General features: G+C 44.0%; 1 protein-coding gene across 1 annotated transcript in view; it reads right to left on the bottom strand.

Annotated features, from left to right (window-relative positions):
• The window catches only part of FAM166C (family with sequence similarity 166 member C), a 33,139-nt gene extending 10,888 nt beyond the window's left edge, over positions 1-22,251 (bottom strand). Inside the window, exon 1 of the mRNA XM_040430947.1 lies at positions 22,111-22,251. Coding sequence (XP_040286881.1) covers positions 22,111-22,184 — 74 coding nt within the window. The 5' untranslated portion in view covers positions 22,185-22,251. The remainder of the gene's footprint in view (positions 1-22,110) is intronic.
• Positions 22,252-22,453: the final 202 nt, after the last annotated feature.

Below are 22,453 nucleotides of genomic sequence, written 5' to 3'. Positions count from 1 at the left end.
CTTTCAGTCACTGTCTGCGAACCATAGATATTTATAAGACGGAGCCTCCTACCCCGAATAGTAACTTCCAGAATTAGGCACCTTCCCATCAATACCTCTGTCAACCTATGTATATGTACATTATTGGTGTTAAAGAGGATAGAGACCCCGGCACTTGGTTCTACAGCCTGTGACCAAAAGGATGGACCAGACCGCCATTCACGCTCGGCTTCCCGTAAGAGTCCTAAAGTATTCAAACGTGTCTCTTGTAAGAAAAAGACATCAGCATCAAGAGACCTTAGATGTTCATAAACCGCATGCCTGGTCCTCCTCACTCTGACACTGTTCACATTACTGGAGAACACTTTAAGGGTAAAGTCAGCCATCAAAGCAAAGCAAAGTACAAGTAGCAGAGATATTCCCCCCATCATCATAGATCTGGGTCTGAGCCCACCTGCCGACCACCTGTCTCCATGTCTGATTCGGACAGACGTTTAGCTCGCGGGGGTTTCCTTTTTGTGGGGGGATCGCCCTCTTGGTCCTCATTAAATTCATCTACCACCCTCTTTAACTCTCTCTCCATCTCTTCCTCAGCGTCTGACTCAGATAGGACACCGTACCTATTTGTGATAGTCATGACACCTGACCCGGGGTCTACTTTCTTTTTGGAAGGTTTTTGGACAGTGGTCCATTCCCCCTCAGGCTTACGGCTGGTTTTGTCCTTCTTCCGTTTCTTCTGCGGATTTATTGATGCAGGGGCAGAAGACGACGTGCCCACAACCTGCTCAGTGACCTCCCCGTTCCCCTCAGTGGCTCCTGGCTGGGACTGGTCAGGCACTATGTCACCCATATTGTCACCCATGTTGTGCTGAGGCTCGGGCGGTGTCACTGCTGACCCTGACAACAGCGTCTCCTCCTCTAGGTCATCTGCCACTTCCAGCAAGTCCTCATCAGGGAAGTCCTTACAAACATTATGCCAGGCGTCTGGACAGTCCCTGTGCGAGTGACCGATCCTACCACAGAGGTTGCACCGGATGTTCTGGCAGGTGGCGCTGACATGGCCGATCTCCCCGCATAAATTACATTTTACCAGGGTGCACACACTCGCAATATGACCGGCCTTTCCGCATTTAAAACATTTTCTAGGCTGACCCGCATAGAAGCATACCCCTTTCTCCCGGCCAATAAAGAATGAGTTGGGCAGATGTTGGGTGATGTTGTTAACCTGCCGTAACTTTACCAGGACCTTCCACCCCCCAGTCCATATGCCATCCTCGTCCCTGGTCTTGGTCAGATCTGACATTAGGTCACAGTGTCTTTTTAGCCATACAACAATATCCTGCTGTGGTACCGACTCATTCCAGAATATTATGGTGACATTTGCTGTGTCTGGTCTAGAGATGGGGATGAGGCTGAACTTATTCCAGTCATCAGCATCTCTCACCCGGGCGAAATGAGCCCAGAAGCGGTCCAGGTCAGACATGAGTTTAAAACTGACGTCATACCCCTGCCTGTCAGGAAGGTTTATCACTGCCAGGATGTTAGATGGCAGGAAACCCATTTGGTGGCACAGAAGTTCACGGACCACAAACCTCCTGTCAGGCAACTCCTCCTTGGCCCCTCTATGCCTGAACCGGACCACGTTCCTCCTCTTAAATGCCTGACCTGTATAGTTTACATTAGACCTGAAGGATGGTGACCCACGGCTCCAGGCATTACCAGAGGAGACACCACCAGTTCCACCCTCCTGCTGTACTTGGGGGCGCTGTGGTGGCTGCTGACCGCCTGCACTATGGGGGTCTGACACTCCTGGTGTAACTAAAGGGGGGAAGTGCTGTGCATCAGACTGTACAGCCCCCTCCCCACCATCATCCATAATACTCTGCGAGTCACAAGCCTCTGAAGGCTGATCTAATGGTGGACCCGACTCTAGAGATGACCCCAAATCCCACACACACTGTAAAGCGCTCCCCTCTGCAGAAACATCATCAGTAACATCACATACAGTCATATCAGTGCAGTCACTAGCAGTATGATCCTGCTGTACAGAGCCCCGACAGTCCTGCTGAGCCATGACCTGTGAGCTCTCTGCTGCACTGCTGCCTTCAGGCAAGAGCCCACAGTCCTGCTGCTCTCTACTGCCCCCCAGGGCTTGTGGTGACTGCACTGCTACTGCAGAGTTACCTTCAGGCGAGAGTCCACAGTCCTGCTGCTCTCTACTGCCCCCCAGGGCTTGTGGTGACTGCACTGCTACTGCAGAGTTACCTTCAGGCGAGAGTCCATAGTCCTGCTTCACATCACAAACTGCTGGGACTTGTGGTACCTTTTGAGGAGTCTCTGCAGGTCTTTGCTGTTGCTGGACACTTTCTCCCACTTCTTTGTACAAATTCCCTTTCTCAAAAGGGAAGCTGGCTGGTCTGAGGACTGGTCTTGCACAGGCCTGCTGGGTGTCATCTGGACAGGTTGGAGACTTGGGTTTAGATGGAGATGGTTCTGGCGCAGGTCTTCCCCCATGTCCCTCAAGTCTTTGCTGGTTCCTGAAGGATTCAGCGACTGGTCCCATCTGCTCCAGTACAGCCTCCATGTCCTGCACAGTCTCAGCGAGCTGCACAGCGAGGGCGCTCAGCTTCTTGTCATGGACAACCTGATTGTTGGGGTTTGCTGCCTTTAGCTTATAGACACAATCTATCTGTTTCTGCAGCTGTAGTTTTGTTCTTTTTAATGTCTCTAGTCTCTTGACCAGAGCTGGGATCCGCTCGGCCAGACATAGTTCTGGTGCACGCTGAGTATTGGGGGGTTGTGTACTCACAGAATGGCTCCTTACAGGCGTCCCTCTGCTTGGTCCTTGCACTGGACCTGGTGCAGCCGTGGTCACTGCTGCGAGGTCGCTATCTCCAGATTGGGGACTGGGCCCCTGGTTCTTCCCAGTGACTGCACTTGTGGCCCCATGAAGCCTTCCTTCAGTATTCCCTCTGGTCTCATCTGTCGTGTTGGTGACTTTTGCGCTGTTCCCACTCCCGTAGCGTGTGCGGTCAGACCGTATCAGGACAGGCTGTTGCAGGTTCTCCTGCATGGTCTGCTTCTCCAGGGATGTTCTCCTCTGTCTGCCTGCGGGTGGGGTGGATTGCACACCTGCAGCCATGGTCTTACTTAGCGATGCTTCCTTCTTTACTTCCAACATTTTCTTTTCATCTTTGCTTCCTGCTGCACTGGGACTGGCAACACTCTGAACATTCCTTCCTTCCAAAGAAACTTTTGGATAATTATCCATGGAGTGAGGAGTCTGGGAATTATTTCCCAGAATAGGCCTTGGAGCCTGGGCCTTGCTTGGGGAGCATCCCCACCCAGAGTGGCCCCGCCCTGGGCTTTCTCCAGACATCCAAAGCCTCAGGAGAGCTACTGACACACGTCCTCACAGCTAGGAGGCAGTATTATAGTAGTTATATTCTTGTACATAGGAGCAGTATTATAGTAGTTATATTCTTGTACATAGGAGAAGTATTATAGTAGTTATATTCTTGTACTTAGTAGCAGTATTATAGTAGTTATATTCTTGTACATAGGAGCAGCATTATAGTAGTTATATTCTTGTACATAGGAGCAGTATTATAGTAGTTATATTCTTGTTCATAGGAGCAGTATTATAGTAGTTATATTCTTGTACATAGGAGCAGTATTATAGTAGTTATATTCTTGTACATAGGAGCAGTATTATAGTAGTTATATTCTTGTACATAGGAGCAGCATTATAGTAGTTATATTCTTGTACATAGGAGCAGTATTATAGTAGTTATATTCTTGTACATAGGAGCAGTATTATAGTAGTTATATTCTTGTACATAGGAGTAGTATTATAGTAGTTATATTCTTGTACATAGGAGGCAGTATTATAGTAGTTATATTCTTGTACATAGGAGCAGTATTATAGTAGTTATATTCTTGTACATAGGAGGCAGTATTATAGTAGTTATATTCTTGTACATAGGAGCAGCATTATAGTAGTTATATTCTTGTACATAGGAGCAGTATTATAGTAGTTATATTCTTGTACATAGGAGTAGTATTATAGTAGTTATATTCTTGTACATAGGAGGCAGTATTATAGTAGTTATATTCTTGTACATAGGAGCAGTATTATAGTAGTTATATTCTTGTACATAGGAGGCAGTATTATAGTAGTTATATTCTTGTACATAGGAGCAGCATTATAGTAGTTATATTCCTGTACATAGGAGCAGTATTATAGTAGTTATATTCTTGTACATAGGAGGCAGTATTATAGTAGTTATATTCTTGTACATAGGAGGCAGTATTATAGTAGTTATATTCTTGTACATAGGAGCAGTATTATAGTAGTTATATTCTTATACATAGCAGGCAGTATTATAGTAGTTATATTCTTGTACATAGGAGCAGTATTATAGTAGTTATATTCTTGTACATAGGAGTAGTATTATAGTAGTTATATTCTTGTACATAGGAGCAGTATTATAGTAGTTATATTCTTGTACATAGGAGCAGCATTATAGTAGTTATATTCCTGTACATAGGAGCAGTATTATAGTAGTTATATTCTTGTACATAGGAGGCAGTATTATAGTAGTTATATTCTTGTACATAGGAGGCAGTATTATAGTAGTTATATTCTTGTACATAGGAGCAGTATTATAGTAGTTATATTCTTATACATAGCAGGCAGTATTATAGTAGTTATATTCTTGTACATAGGAGCAGTATTATAGTAGTTATATTCTTGTACATAGGAGCAGTATTATAGTAGTTATATTCTTGTACATAGGAGCAGTATTATAGTAGTTATATTCTTATACATAGGAGCAGTATTATAGTAGTTATATTCTTGTACATAGGAGCAGTATTATAGTAGTTATATCCTTGTACATAGGAGGCAGTATTATAGTAGTTATATTCTTGTACATAGGAGCAGTATTATAGTAGTTATATTCTTGTACATAGGAGCAGTATTATAGTAGTTATATCCTTGTACATAGGAGGCAGTATTATAGTAGTTATATTCTTGTACATAGGAGCAGTATTATAGTAGTTATATTCTTGTACATAGGAGCAGTATTATAGTAGTTATATTATTGTACATAGGAGCAGTATTATAGTAGTTATATTCTTGTACATAGGAGGCAGTATTATAGTAGTTATATTCTTGTACATAGGAGCAGTATTATAGTAGTTATATTCTTGTACATAGGAGCAGTATTATAGTAGTTATATTCTTGTACATAGGAGGCAGTATTATAGTAATTATATTCTTGTACATAGGAGGCAGTATTATAGTAGTTATATTCTTGTACATAGGAGCAGTATTATAGTAGTTATATTCTTGTACATAGGAGCAGTATTATAGTAGTTATAGTCTTGTACATAGGAGGCAGTATTATAGTAGTTATATTCTTGTACATAGGAGTAGTATTATAGTAGTTATATTCTTGTACATAGGAGCAGTATTATAGTAGTTATAGTCTTGTACATAGGAGGCAGTATTATAGTAGTTATATTCTTGTACATAGGAGGCAGTATTATAGTAGTTATATTCTTGTACATAGGAGCAGTATTATAGTAGTTATATTCTTGTACATAGGAGCAGTATTATAGTAGTTATATTCTTGTACATAGGAGCAGTATTATAGTAGTTATATTCTTGTACATAGGAGCAGTATTATAGTAGTTGTATTCTTGTACATAGGAGCAGTATTATAGTAGTTATATTCTTGTACATAGGAGGCAGTATTACAGTAGTTATATTCTTGTACATAGGAGCAGTATTATAGTAGTTATATTCTTGTACATAGGAGGCAGTATTATAGTAGTTATATTCTTGTACATAGGAGCAGTATTATAGTAGTTATATTCTTGTACATAGGAGCAGTATTATAGTAATTATATTCTTGTACATAGGAGCAGTATTATAGTAGTTGTATTCTTGTACATAGGAGGCAGTATTCTAGTAGTTATATTCTTGTACATAGGAGCAGTATTATAGTAGTTATATTCTTGTACTTAGGAGCAGTATTATAGTAGTTATATTCTTGTACATAGGAGCAGTATTATAGTAGTTATATTCTTGTACATAGGAGCAGTATTATAGTAATTATATTCTTGTACATAGGAGCAGTATTATAGTAGTTGTATTCTTGTACATAGGAGGCAGTATTCTAGTAGTTATATTCTTGTACATAGGAGCAGTATTATAGTAGTTATATTCTTGTACTTAGGAGCAGTATTATAGTAGTTATATTCTTGTACATAGGAGCAGTATTATAGTAGTTATATTCTTGTACATAGGAGCAGTATTATAGTAGTTATATTCTTGTACATAGGGGGCAGTATTATAGTAGTTATATTCTTGTACAGTATAATAGTGTATTTTTGTCAGTTTGCTAATTCCCACCTTTGGAGATATTTTCTGTACATGTAACCACAGATGATATAGGGAATTGCTAATTGGATGTTCCTGTTACACGTGGCTGCTCATATCTCATGTTGTTTTACCTCTAGCGGAAAGGTTTCTCAGACTATGAATATATTTATTATAGTTCTATCTCAATAGTAATTTCTTGCACTGTTGCTTTGCTGCGTTCCTCCGGCTGAATCCTCTAGTCCTGTTTCATTTCAGGAATTCTCTTTCGTCTTTGTGCTTTCTATTGATATATGTTACTGTGGGCGAGCAGAAGTCCTATACGGGTTTTCTGCTGGCTGCCACATTATCACACATGCTTGTCTGTAAATTTTTAAAGGATCCAATGTATTATGTAGTATCTCGCTCTTGTCTTTCACCCTTTCTCCTTTCTATTATGCAAGCCTCGGTTGTCAATGGAGAGAACAGTGAAATAACATCTGATGGCGGTGTAAACCCTCGCCTGACATATATGCTGTAATTGGTCTCCTGGGGGCTCGCCATTCCCTGGATTTGTTTCTTTTATTTTTATTGAATGTGGTGCAAATTGATGTAAACTGCTGGGGGTGTGAGCAGCAAAATGGATAGATATAATCGATAGGTAAAAAAATGCAATTTACTTATGTTGAGGCTTTATGGAAGGAATCGGGCATTTCTTCTCTTACACTAGAGTATTACCATCCACAGACACAACACTGCCACCTCCTGGCTGGGGAGTGAAATGCTTAATATTTATAATATGTGGTCAGAGGACGAGGTCCTGTTACTGTGTTCAGAAAATGTTATATCAAGTTATCTTTAGAGAAAAAAAAAAACCTCTGTTCAGGGAGATCACTAACTCACCTGGAAAAATTAACCCCTCGAGGACATGGCGATTTTCTGTTTTTGCATTTTGTGTTTTTTTCCATCCTGCTTTTCCAGAGCCATAACTTTTTTATTTTTCTGTTCACATATACACATTAAGGGCTCGTGTTTAGCAGCACAAGTTGTACCTTCTGTTGACACCATTAAATATTGTACACAATTCAGTGAATAGGGTGGAAAATGCAATTGCGCCATAGTTTTATGGGTTTTATTTTTACTGTGTTCCCTAAGAGGTAAAACTGAACTGTTACCTTCATTCTCTGGGTCTGTACGATTACAACGATACCATGATTGTTTAGTTTTTCTTTTGTTTTAACCCTTTCTACCCCGGGCCAGTTGTCGCCCCCTTCTGCCCAGGTCGGTTTTTTGCAAATCTGACAATTGTCACTTTATGTGGTAATAGCTTTGGCACGCTTTTACTTATCCAAGCCATTCTGAGATTGTTTTCTCGTGACACATTGTACTTCATGATAGTAGTAAATTTGAGTCAATATATTTCACCTTTATTTATGAAAAAATCCCAAATTTTACCAAAAAATTTTGAAAAAGTCGCAATTTTCTAAATTTCAATTTCTCTGCTTTTAAAACAGAAAGCGATACCTCATAAAATATTTATTACTTAACATTACCCATATGTCTACTTTATGTTGGCATCATTTTGTAAATTTGTTTTTGTTTTTTATTGTTTTTCAGGACGTTAGAAGGCTTAGAAGTTTAGAAGCAATTCTTAAAATTTTTTCGAAAATTTCCAAAACCCACTTTTTAAGGACCAGTTCAGGTCTGAAGTCACTTTGTGGGGCCTACATAGTGGAACACCCCCCACCCCCATATATGACCCATTCTAGAAACTACACCCCTCAAGTTACTTAAAACTGATTTTACAAACTTTTTTAACCCTTTAGGTGCTCCAGAAGAATTAAAGGAAAATCGAGATGAAGTTTCTAAATTTCACTTTTTTGGCGGATTTCCCATTTTAATAAAAAAAAAATCTTTAACACATTGAGGGTTAACAGCCAAATAAAACTCAATATTTATGGCCCTGATTCTGTAGTTTACAGAAACACCTCATATGTGGTTATAAACTGCTGTACGGGCACACGGCAGGGCGCAGAAGGAAAGGAATGCCATACGGTTTTTGGAAGGCAGGTTTTGCTGGACTGTTTTTTTTGACACCATGTCCCATTTGAAGCCCCCCTGATGCACCCCTAGAGTAGAAACTCGATAAAAGTGACCCCATCTAAGAAACTACACCCCTCAAGGTATTCAAAACTGATTTTACAAACGTCGTTAACCCTTTAAGTGTTCCACAAGAATTAATGGAAAATAGAGATACAATTTTAAAATGTCACTTTATTGGCAGATTTTTCATTTTAATATTTTTTTTTCCAGTTACAAAGCAAGGGTTAACAGCCAAACCAAACTCAATATTTATGGCCCTGATTCTGTAGTTTACAGAAACACCTCATATGTGGTCGTAAACCGCTGTACGGGCACACGGCAGGGCGCAGAAGGAAAGGAATGCCATACGGTTTTTGGAAGGCAGATTTTACTGGACTGGTTTTTAGATGCCATGTCCCATTTTAAGCCCCCCTGATGCACCCCTACAGTAGAAACTCCCAAAAATTGACCCCATTTTGGAAACAAGGGGATAAGATCACAGTTTTATTGGTGCAATTTTGGGGTATATATGATTTTTGATTGCTTTATATTAAGTTTTTTGTGAGGCAAGGTAACCAAAAAATGGCACAGTTTTTTTTATTTTTTACAACATTCATCTGACAGGTTAGATCATGTGCTATTTTTATTGAGCAGGTTGTCACGGACGCAATATCAAATATGTCTACTTTCTATGTTTTTGTGTCTCCATTTTCTGAACGCCTTATTTTCTTTATTTTTCTGCCGATCATCTTGAGCAGGGGCTCGTTTTTTTGCAGGAAGAGATGAAATTTTTATTGGTACCATTTTTGGGTACATAGGATTTTTTGATCATTCATTATTACACTTTATGGGGCAAGGTGACCAAAAAATTGGTTGTTTTGACAACGTTTTTATGTATTTAATTTGACAGCGTTCACCTGAGCGGTAAGGTCATGTGACATTTTTATAGAACAGATCATCATGGACGTGGCAATATCTAATATGTATACTTTTTCTTATTTGTTTAAGTTTTCACAATAATAGCATTTTTTAAACCAAAAAAATGATGTTTTAGTGCCTCCGTAGTCTGAGAGCCATAGGGCCAGATTTATCATCAGCTCAGGTCAGAATAATGGAGTGAAAAAGTCCCCAAAAAAGTCCCAAACGCTAAAACTGCGCACAAATTTGCGACTTTTTTCTGCTCTGCACTATGCTCGCCAGTTTTCTGAAAGTGGGCGTGTTTTCTTATGTAAATGAATCTCTAGACAGATTTACTATTGGGACTATTTAAAAAGTTGCAAAAAAGTCCCAATTTCACTCCAGCGAGGACCATGCTTATCTTATGAGACTTTTTAATAGAACATGCGACTTTTTCATAAAAACGTGCGACTTTTTCGTAAAGATGTGCGACTTTTGTAAAGCTGCTTACTGACGGATAAACTGCTACCGTCAAACCACATTTATTACAGTCTTAAAGGGCCGATCATAAATCTGACTTGGCTAAAACTGACTTTAGCCATATGTTAAAGTGGAGTGAGCTGTCAGAGGAATGATAAATCTGGCCCAGTGTGTTTTTGATGTAAGGTAACAAAAAATGGCTTTTTTTGGCACTGTTTTTATTTTTATTTTTTATGGTGTTTATCGGACGGGGTGGATCATGTGATATATTTATAGAGCTGGATGTTACGGACACGGTGATGCCTAATATGTGTGTTTTTTTTTTCCTTTTTTTTCTTCTATCTTTTATTATAAAATCCTCCCTGGCTGTGACGCTCTCCGATGCAATTGGACAGCACTACAGCCAGGGGAGAAGAAGACGCCCACAGAGAAAGACTGCGTCTCCTGCCCATTGCTCCGATGCTCAGTATTAGCATACCGGGGGAACAGCGCGGCGTAGGAGCACTATTTTAAAAAAACAGGCAGGGTGGCCGCATCAGCCGGGGTTACCCCGCAAGTACAGGTACTTATCTCAATTAATAAAATTCGGTGAAAGGTCCTCTTTAAAAAAAAAATGTGTCCCACTCTGGGACTTCAACTTTTGATGGTCTAATCTCCTCTGCAATGCATTACAATACATCTGTACTGTAATGCATTGCCTGTTAGTGTATTACTCCGTGTCATACAGTAACAGGTTGCCTAGGAGACCGGACCTGAGGCTGGATCTCCTCAGCCCCCGTAGAAGGCAGGTCCTGATGCCATGCAAGGCATTGGGCAGCCTCTGCACGGCATCGGGCTGCATTCTCACCCATCATGTCCCCGCCACAGCAGTGCGGGGACCTGATGGGCTCTCTCACCCGCCGCATGGACCTTCTATGCTGCAGTCAGCGCTGACCGCGGCATAGAAGGGTTAATCTGCCGGCATCAGCTTTTACAGCTATGCCGGCAGATATAGCAGGGGCCCGGGTATCAGGGACTGCCGGGCCCCTGCAGTGATCAGGCGCGCACCGCTACAGTGCTTCCCCCCCCCCCCCGATCACCATGACGTAATAGTACGTCAAAATGCGGCAAGTCACTTACCACCATGACGACCTATTACGTCATATGTCGGGAGGGGGTTAATACTTTAAAAAATAAAAACATATTTTTTTTCTTTGCATTGCCATATTCTGACCCCCATCCGTTTTTTTTGGGTTTTATTTTACATCTTCATCTACAGAGGTGTGTGAGGGCTCTTTTTTTGCGGGTGGTCTTTAGTTTTTATTGATGTTTATTGATTTGGATTGTGTAAGGCCCCTTTCACACGGGCATTGCGGATTGGGGCCAGATGCGTTCAGGGAAAATGGTGCGATTCTGACACTAAAACAAGTCAGTTTTCACTGCGATTGCGTTCCATGTTTGCGTTTTTTCCGCGCAGGTGCAAAACATTGTAATGCGTTTTACACGCGCGTGAGAAAAATCGTCATGTTTGGTACCCAGACCCGAACCCGGACTTCTTCACAGAAGTTCAGGTTTGGGTTCGGTGTTGTGTAGATTTTATTATTTTCCCTTATAACATGGTTATAAGGTAAAATAATAGCATTCTGAATACAGAATGCATAGTACAATAGGGCTGAAGGGGTTAAAAAAAGTAAAAAATAATATAACTCCCCTTAAACCACTTGATCGCGCAGCCCGGCTTCTCTTCTGTCTTCTTCTTTGAGGAATAGGACCTTTGATGACGTCACTGCGCTCATCACATGGTCCATCACATGATCTTTTACCGTGGTGATGGATCATGTGACGGACCATGTGATAAGCGCAGTGACGTCATCAAGGGTCCTTTTCCTGTACACAGCAAAGATGAAGACAGAAGAGAAGCCGGCTGCACGATCAAGTGGATTAAGGTGAGTTATATTATTTTTTATTTTTTTTTAACCCCTCCAGCGCTATTGTACTATACATTCTGGATTCAGAATGCTATTATTCTCCCTTATAACCATGTTATAAGGGAAAATAATAATGATCTGGTCTCCATCCCGATCGTCTCCTAGCAACCGTGCGTGAAAATCGCACCGCATCCGCACTTGCTTGCGATTTTCACGCAGCCCCATTCACTTCTATGGGGCCTGCGTTGCGTGAAAAATTCAGAATATGGCCTCATGCACATGATCGTTGTGTGCATCCGTGGCCGTTGTTCCGTTTTCCGTGTTTTTCTGTGGACCCATTGAGTTTCAATGGGTCCGTTGAAAACTCGGAAAATGCGCCGTTGTTCATATGCGGCCGTGATCCGTGTTTCCTGTCCGTCAAAAAAATATGACCTGTCCTATTTTTTTGACGGACAACGGTTCACGGACCCATTTAAGTCAATGGGTCCGTGAAAAAACACGGATGCACACAAGATTGGCATCCGCGTCCGTGATCCGTGGCAACTTTCACACAGACGGATCCGAAGATCCGTCTGCATAAAAGCTTTTTCAGATATGAGTTTTCACTTCGTGAAAACTCATATGCGACAGTATATTCTAACACAGAGGCGTTCCCATAGTGATGGGGACGCTTCAAGTTAGAATATACTGAGAACTGTGTACATGACTGCCCCCTGCTGCCTGGCAGCACCCGATCTTTTACAGGGGGCTGTGATCCGCACAATTAACCCCTCAGGTGCCACACCTAAAGGGTTAATTGTGCGTATCATAGCCCCCTGTAAGAGATCAGGTGCTGCCAGGCAGGAGGGGGCGGACCCCCTCCCTCTTCAATATTATATTCATTGGTGGCCAGTGCGGCCTCCCCTCTCTCCCCCCCCCCCAGTTAAAATCACGTTCCGAATCCCCCATCATTGGTGGCCAGTGCGGCCTCCCCTCTCTCCCCCCCCCCCCCCAGTTAAAATCACGTTCCGAATCCCCCATCATTGGTGGCCAGTGCGGCCTCACATCTCCCCCCCCCTTGTTAAAATCACGTTCCAAATCCCCCATCGTTGGTGGCCGGACGAAAAAACGGTCACGGATCACAGACCAACGGAACCCCGTTTTGCGGACCGTGAAAAAATACGTTGTGTGCATGAGGCCTATAGAACATGCTGCGATTTTCACACAACGCACAAGTGATGCGTGAAAGTCACTGCTCGTGTGCACAGCCCCATAGAAATGAATGGGTCCGGATTCAGTGCGGGTGCAGTGCGTTCACGTCACGTATTGCACTAGCGCGGAAAACTCGCTCGTGTGAAAGGGGCCTAAGACTTTTTGATCACTTTTTATTCAATTTTTTGGGGGGTGAAGGGACAAAAAAAGGCAAATTGGCCATTTTGATATTGTTTTCTGTAACACCATTCGCCGTTTTTGATAAATATATTAGTATGGAGATTTTGGGGCAGGGCAGTTCAAGTGATCTTTATTTCAGTTTTTTATTGTTTATTTTTAATATGGTTCTTTTTTTTCTTTTCAATTTTGAAACTTATTTTTATTTATTTTTTACACATACTTAAAATCCCCTTTGGGAGATTTTAACAAGCGATTGTTGGATCACTTGTTCCGATAGACTGCAATGAATTACTATTGCAGCTTATGGGAGTTGCGCTACCAAAGCCTTGGTCCCTTATGAAGATCCAAGGCTATCACAAAGAGCGAACAGCTCCCACCGATTGCCATGTGGAGGAGCTGTTCAGGCCCCAGAAGAAAACCACCTCAGATGCTGTGGTCGCAATTGACCATAGCATCTGAGGAGTTCAATGTCTGTGATCGGCGTTATGGCCGATCACAGACATTAGCTCTGGGTGTCTGCTGTGTGAATCAGCAGGCACCCAGGAGCTCTGCTCTGAAGTGGACGCCATCTTCAACGAGATAACATGCTCCGTTCATGTATGGCACATGTTGTCAAGGGGTTAATTAGGAATTTATTATTTTCGTAGAATAATATCAGGCATTCAGGATTTTACCTACAGTATAGCCATTAATATAATTACCACCTGACACCAGGATACTATGGGCTTTAAGGGGATTTGTAACTCACTCGACCACCAGGACAATATTCACTAACCACCTAGACACACATTGACCCTGGGAATATAATTTTTAACTCCCTAGATTATCAGGGACATTATTTACTAACCTCTACACCACCATGGATAATACCAAGCTCTCAGTAGGTCTCTGTAGCCACTATGGATGCTGTGACCTCAACCCAGATGGCTAATAAACCAGGGAAGGACACAAAGTCCTTGTCTACCCAGTATTGATACTAATGAACTGGATCGCTAGGAGCAAGGTACTGAACACTAGATCACCAGGGAGAGATCATTGCACAAGTGGGACACCAGTTACCAGGCAGTACATGGACCGGTCACCAAGAATTCCTGTTTGATGATGTGGTTAAAGGAGATGTTCATATTGAGAAAAACCTGACCGCTTTCCTCCAGATGCCGGACTGAAAGGCTCAGCTGCAGTACCTCATGCATCCTGTGGACAGATGTGGCGCTGTTTCTGGAAGAAAGCGGCCATGTTTTTCTCATCCTGTACAATCCTTTAAAGGGGTTCTCCCATAATTAATGTAAAAAATAAAAATCAGACCTCATCTAGTCCATGACAACCTCTTTCTAACAAAGTTAGGACCAGCCCTGTACCTCATATGGATCCAGAGATCTCCACATTCATTGCTCTGCTAGAATTATATCAAGCTGACAGCTAGAAGGGAGGGTCTTTTCTGCTGCAGCTCAGGGGGCGTGTCTCAGCTCTCCCTATCACAGCTCAGGGGGCGTGTCTCAGCTCTCCCTATCACAGTTCAGGAGGCGTGTCCATGCTCTCCCTATCACAGCTCAGGAGGCAGCTGAAGGAGGAAACTGAGCATGTGCGGCCATCTCAGTGAGCAGGTCAAAGAAATAAGAATTAAAAACAAACAGCAGGTGGCGCTATTCAGAGACATTTTATTGAATAACTCAGTGCCTGTGCTAAATTTTTAATTACATGCAATTACAAAAGTGTTCAGTGGGACAACCTCTTTAAGTAAGTGTAATGTAGGACAAACTATAGCTTTTTTTTAAATCACCAAACACCCCCATGTCGTGTTAATGCCTTGGGCAAGCCATGCTCTGATGACACACTGACAAACTATCTCTGGTTGTCATGCTCCGCCTCCTCTGGCAAAATGTGAAGAACATGGGGTGCAGCAAATTTATCAGTTTTGAAGCTTTTTTCCACCAGATTTTTTTTTTTCTTTTTTTAATGCCATGGCGCCATTTTTACCTCCAGTGAATCATAAGACACTGTTGGTGTTCTGCCTGGAGTGTTCCTTTAAGCTCCCAGGAGGACGTTCTTGTCCCTGGATTGAGGTCAGGACGGATAATGGCGCTTTTACGCTCAGTAATGCAGGTAGGCCGCCGTTTTCAGCGCAGCGTCTTGTCAGGTGAGCCGGTAACATTATCCCGGGCCCCGTCTTATGTAACCGAGCTAATGAAAAATTTATTTTCGCTAAGAAAACTGCATTTGTTTTCCATTCTGGTGCAGAAACTAGGACTTCTCAGGACAGGAGCAGCAGAGCTAATGGAGCGCAGGGATCCAGGGCTACAGAATGTTTTCCAGGAATTACATTCATAGGGTTGTCCCACGAAAAAATATTCTACAGTGTTCAAACCAGCACCTGGATATGAATCCTTTTGTATCTGCACGTAATTAAACATTTAGTATAGCCGCTGAATTAGTTAATCTATTTGTATAGCGCCACCTGCTGTTCTTTTTCTTATTTCTTTGTCCTGCTCACTTAGATGGCCGCACATGCTCAGTTTCATCCTTCATCTGCCTCCTGAGCTGTGATAGGGAGAGCATGGACACGCCCCCTGAGCTGTGATAGGGAGAGATGAGACACGCCCCCTGAGCTGCAGCAGAATGGACACGCCCCCTGAGCCGCAGCAGACTGGACACGCCCCCTGAGCTGCAGCAGAATGGACACGCCCCCTGAGCTGCAGCAGAATGGACACGCCCCCTGTGCTGCAGCAGAATGGACACGCCCCCTGAGCTGCAGCAGAATGGACACGCCCCCTGAGCTGCAGCAGAATGGACACGCCCCCTGAGCTGCAGCAGAATGGACACGCCCCCTGAGCTGCAGCAGAATGGACACGCCCCCTGTGCTGCAGCAGAATGGACACGCCCCCTGTGCTGCAGCAGAATGGACACGCCCCCTGAGCTGCAGCAGAATGGACACGCCCCCTGAGCTGCAGCAGAATGGACACGCCCCCTGAGCTGCAGCAGAATGGACACGCCCCCTGAGCTGCAGCAGAATGGACACGCCCCCTGAGCTGCAGCAGAATGGACACGCCCCCTGAGCTGCAGCAGAAAGGACACGCCCCTTGAGCTGTCTGCTTGATATAAATCTAGCAGAGCAATGAATGTGGAGATCTCTGGATCCATGTGAGGTTCAGGGCTGGTTCTAGCCTTGTTAGAAAGAGGTCGTCATGTCCTATATGATGTCTGATTTTCATTTTTCACAATAAATCGTGGGATTACCCCTTTAATTTGTAGGATGAGGGTCTGACCCTTGGTACCCCCTCACCAGTGAGCACATGGGCACTTGCTGAACCAGGCCATGGCGCCTCTGCCTGCTGGTGGCTGCTCCTGGTACTGCAGCTGAGCCCCATTGACGTGAATGGGGCTGAGCTCACGATGCGCTGCACTCAGGCACGGAAGCGCCTGTGCCTGGTACAGCAGAGGACGGGCTGCAATGCTTCATACTGTTGATTATGAGGGTCTCATCACACGGATAGGCAATTTATGTAAATTTCTAAAAGACATATTTAAAGGGAACCAGTCACCATAACATTGGGAGCGTGGCATAAGCTCCGACCTTCTTAAAAATGAGTCTAGGGGTTGAGTCTACTTTTTGGGTTTTTCCTCTGGCACATTTAGGGGAATCTTAGGGCTCATGCACACGACCGTATGTATTTTGCGATCTGCAAAAAAATACAGATGACGTCCATGCGACATCCGTACTGCATCCATTTTCTTGGCCATTGTAACAATGCCTATCTTTGTCCACAAAACGGACAAGAATAGGACATCTTTTTTGCGGACAGGCCATGTGGACGTATGGAAACCTGAATGCACACAGTCATTTATTTTTTTTTGTTCTTTTTTTGTGGACTCAATGTTAATGGTTCTGCATACGGGACGGAACGGACACAGAAAGAGGATACGTTTGTGTGCCTGAGCCCTTATTGTTAGTGATTGCATCGGTTAGTCACAACCTCGGTCAGATCAACATGAAAAACACAGCTGCTTATTCCCAAAAACAGCGCCACCCCCTGTCCACAGGTTGTGTGCGGTGTAGCAGCTCAGCCCCATTCACTTTAATGAAGCTGAGCTGCAATACCAAGCACCACCAGTGGACAGGAGTGGCGCTGTTTCTGGAGGAGGGAAGCCATGTGTTTCTAATTGTCTTCGACACCTTTAGGCCCCTTTAACACGAGCGAGTATTCCGCGCGGGTGCAATGCGTGACGTGAACGCACAGCACCCGCACTGAATCCTGACCCATTCATTTCAATGGGTCTGTGTACATGAGCGTTTTTTTTCACGCATCAGTTTTGCGGTGCGTGAAAAACGCAGCATGTCCTATATTCTGTGGGGTTTTCTTTTTTTACGCAGCCCTGGCCCCATAGAAGTGAATGGGGCTTCAGTGAAAAAACGCATCGCATCTGGAAGCAAGTGCGGGTGCGATGCGTTTTTCACAGATGTTTGTAAACCTTCCGTTTTTTATCACGCTCGTGAAAAACGTATCAAAACGCATTGCACCTGCACGGAAAAAAACTGAACGCAATCGCAGACAAAACCGACTGAACTTGCTTGCAAAATGGTGCGAGTTTCACTGAACGCACCCTGAGCCAATCCGTCACGTCCGTGTGAAAGAGGCCTTAAGACCAGGCAACGAAACAAAAAAGCCCAAAAACAAAAAACGCTTTTATTATATTTTTTTTTGCCTGTCCTAGATATTCATTCTTAAAGTGGAAATCTACCTAAAATCGCCATTCTTGGCGCAGGTTCCGCTTCTCATTGATTTCTGAGGCGGAGTAGTCGCTGACCAAACCTATTCAGCAGCAATTGAAGGATTTCCGTTTATGATGGCGACTGAGTGCCACTGGGGGGGGGTTCCTTTACTTTGCACAGGTCAGTGCTCACTGGCTCCCTCTCCCCGTGTCCGCGTGGTATGTGAAAGGATGATTTTAGATAAAGTTCCCTTTTAAGACGCCTTACACCGCGTGCAGTCCTAGAGCTCTGTACTGGCGGAGGAGCGTCCTGCCGCGGTTTACAGCGTGACTCGTGCGGACACGATGCCGGGATTAATAATTCATACATAATAAATAAATAAAGAAACTAATTAAACAGCAGTAAAGTGTTGCTCGCTCCTGACACTAATTGTCTGCAGTACATGGCCCCGGCGTCCCCCCCAGAGATACAGCAGGACTATGCAATACACCGCCAGCCGGAGAAGCGCGACTTCTCCATCGAAACCCCCACGGTTCACCTATAGTCTATTAAAGGGGATGCCCCCCCCCACCCCCCACCGCTCTGAGGGCGGCATCCGATAACGGCAGACGAACCACTTCCAGCCCTGTCTCTGCTACGTGCGTCTGTGGCGAAGTTTCTGAGAAATTCCGTGTATTTATGAGCTGCTGGAATAGCCCCGCCCATCTGTAAGCCCCTCCCACTCACCGATGATTGATGGCTTTCTCCCTAACACTGTAATCGGGGGATTCCAAAGAGGGACTTAAAGTACTGTATTCATGTTTTGCAGGGTCACTGGGGGTAATGTACAAAGATTGGCTTTTTACTCCCGTTTTGCGCAGGCTTTGCTGGCGGAAGATGCTCCATGATAAATTAGGCGCGCCGTCAGCAGTCCATGCACTTGGCGGACAAACTAGATCAGCCCCGGACTGTAGTTTTACACCTGTTTCCAGGGGTAAATCTTAATAAATTTGACGAGGCTGATGTCCTGGCCCCCCCCCCCCCCCCCCCCCCCCCCGCCACACTCTCAACACTCCAGTCTGTCAAACGCAACGCAAAAAAACGCCAGTGTGTCAAAATATTGGGCTTTCAAAAAGGGGCGTAAAAATTTAAAAAAATGACCCCCACTGGCTCTTATTGAGGGAGTCTATCAGGCAAAGTATGCCAATGAGCTCTCCTCCAGAAAGAAGAAAACTGATGCCACCGGCGGGTAGGTGCCCAGGAAGCCACGGTGGCTGCAGCAGCTCTACAGTGTGACGATTGCACACTAACGTATTTCTTGTTCGCATCCGATCCGCACTTCAATGGGGCCGCTTTCCGCATCAGTTTATCCATTCCGTGCCGTCAGCAAAAATATAGAATATGTCCTATTATTGTCTGCATTACGGACAAGGATAGGACCTTCCGTCCCGCAAAATGCCAGGTATCCGTGTTTTGCGGACCGCAAAACGGGCAGTGGTCGTGTGCATGACCCCAGTGCACGACTCCCACCCAATGTGCACACTTGCTTGAACTCCCATATACGTGAATGGTGCATGCTGGGAGTTGTAGTTTCACAACAGCTGGAGGTTGCTGACCCATGTCCTAGGCCATTGTGAATTTAAGGCCTTGTTCACATTCCCGTGTTTCATCCGTCTCTGAAGGATCCGTGTTTGGTCCTGTTATTCGCCCTCTGTGTGTCGTCCGTGTATTCCACGGACACTGCTCAGCTGAAAATGAATTTCCAGATCATCTCCTACCAGCGGTCTGCCAAAAGCCACGGACAGAACAGGGATGTCACCCGCGTTGTGTCAGTGATTTTTCACAGACCCATGGGCTTCAATGGGCGTGTTCGGTCCACATCACAGAACAAGGTAGTGCGTGACGTCACGTGGTGAGCGCGGTGACGTCAGCGCAGGTCCTACTGAATGAAGATAGAAGAACCTCCATGTTATAATGGAAAATAATAAAATCTACAGAACACCGAACCCAAACCCGAACTTCAGTGAAGAAGTCCGGGTTCGGGTCTGGGTACCAACATTAAGTTTTTTTATCACGTGCGTGCGAAACGCATTAAAACGCTTTGCACTCGCACGGAAAAAACTGAACAACGCAATCTCAAACAAAGTGCGTGTGAACTCGCGCGGGTTTCCCTGAACCCACCCGCAACGCATCCGGACTGAATCTGGCACGCTCGTCTGCACGAGGCCTTTTTGAGGTTGCATGACTCCAGCCGGAGGACTGAACTCCATTACCCTGCGGAGTTCTCTGTACCAAACCTAATGAGAGATTAAAGACATTTCCATAGATGCAAAATCTATAAAGGGCGTCTTCCTGCGCCCCTCATTCCTGGGTGCACTCCTTCTGGGATCGTCCTCGGATGTCGGGGCCCTACTATATATCCTAGGACCGGGGGAGGTCCGAAGCTGAAATCAAAGCTTTACAATAAAGCAAAGGGCATCTGTGAGAGCGTAATGTTGTGCGGAGGTGGATCTGCAGAATAGATCAATAAATCTTAGGGGAAAGGTGGAAAAGAGTAATACTCTGCAGATCACCAGAAAGGCCAGTGGTGTAATACCCTGCAAAACAATAAGACTATGCCAAAAGGTGGTGGGAGTAGTGCAATGTTCTGCAAATCTGTCAGTATAATAAAACAATATTATATACAGTACAGACCAAAAGTTTGGACACACCTTCTCATTCAAAGAGTTTTCTTTATTTTCATGACTATGAAGGCATCAAAACTATGAATTAACACATGTGGAATTATATACATAACAAACAAGTGTGAAACAACTGAAAATATGTAATATTCTAGGTTCTTCAAAGTAGCCACCTTTTGCTTTGATTACTGCTTTGCACACTCTTGGCATTCTCTTGATGAGCTTCAAGAGGTAGTCCCCTGATATGTTTTTCACTTCACAGGTGTGCCCTGTCAGGTTTAATAAGTGGGATTTCTTGCCTTATAAATGGGGTTGGGACCATCAGTTGCGTTGAGGAGAAGTCAGGTGGATACACAGCTGATAGTCCTACTGAATAGACTGTTAGAATTTGTATTATGGCAAGAAAAAAGCAGCTAAGTAAAGAAAAACGAGTGGCCATCATTACTTTAAGAAATGAAGGTCAGTCAGTCAGCCGAAAAATTGGGAAAACTTTGAAAGTAAGGGCTATTTGACCATGAAGGAGAGTGATGGGGTGCTGCGCCAGATGACCTGGCCTCCACAGTCACCGGACCTGAACCCAATCGAGATGGTTTGGGGTGAGCTGGACCGCAGAGTGAAGGCAAAAGGGCCAACAAGTGCTAAACATCTCTGGGAACTCCTTCAAGACTGTTGGAAGACCATTTCAGGGGACTACCTCTTGAAGCTCATCAAGAGAATGCCAAGAGTGTGCAAAGCAGTAATCAAAGCAAAAGGTGGCTACTTTGAAGAACCTAGAATATGACATATTTTCAGTTGTTTCACACTTGTTTGTTATGTATATAATTCCACATGTGTTAATTCATAGTTTTGATGCCTTCATAGTCATGAAAATAAAGAAAACTCTTTGAATGAGAAGGTGTGTCCAAACTTTTGGTCTGTACTGTATATATTAGGTAAAAGTTGGAGAACAGCAATGTTTTGCAGCTGACTGGAATGGCTGGTGGTGTAATAATCTGCAGAATCTATCACTATGTATCTGTCAGGAGGCAGAGAGGACAGAGATATTCTGCAGATCTCATCTGTAGAAAAGTCAGTGGTGTAATAATCTGCAGAATATATCTGTATGTGCCTGTCAGAAGGTAGGACAGAGCAATGTTCTGCAGATATCTAGAGAGGTCAGTGGTGTAATAATCTGCCGAACCTATCACTATGTATCTGTCAGAAGATCGAGAAGACAGAACAGTGTTCTGCAGATCTGTAGAAAAGTCAGTGGTGTAATAATCTGCAGACTATTTCTGCATGTGTATCTCATGAGATAGAGAAGACAGGGCAATGTTCTGCAGACTAATATAATGCAATCATATGCAGGTGATAATTTTCTCATTACTATAATACTGAAAGCTGGCATCTACTATATACGGGAGACCAAACCCGTCCTGCAGAGCATGCTGGGAGCCGCTCAGCGAGGGTTCGCGGAGGGCTTGTTTGTGTACTCGGCTGCCGCTGTGTTTCCCTGTACGGCTCATTGTTAGTAAATTACTGACTTCTCTTTGTCTCATGTTTTCAGGTGTTGCAGTGTTTTTACTAAAAGTACAACTGACCATATCAGGAACAGTCCACTGTGATGGCTGATGAAAGGGTTAACCCCGTCCAGCATCTGACAACATACACACCGCTTACCCAGGCATGACAGCAGGTGGGATGTAGGTGGCATTGTTGTGGGTGATGAGGGTGCCTGCGCTCCGGGATGCCATCTGTCAGGTGCTCCGCAGTAATGTGATTCACAGGGAAATCCAAGATCCCCGGCAGCAGGGTGGAGTGTCCCAGCAGTCGCCTGCTCCTTAGTGTTACTACACAATGTCCCCAGGAGAGTCACAACAAACAGTCACCGAGCAACAACACTCCTCCATGATGTCACACTACACACAGTAGCACAGCACGTATTACATGTGTAACACAATCCAACAACTACAGGATTACAGCCAGTGATATCACACTGTACATTACTACTGTACATACACCC

Source organism: Bufo bufo, chromosome 4, assembly GCF_905171765.1.
Source record: "Bufo bufo chromosome 4, aBufBuf1.1, whole genome shotgun sequence".
In the NCBI taxonomy this organism is placed as follows: domain Eukaryota; kingdom Metazoa; phylum Chordata; class Amphibia; order Anura; family Bufonidae; genus Bufo; species Bufo bufo.
This window is presented reverse-complemented; position numbering and strand designations above follow the sequence as displayed.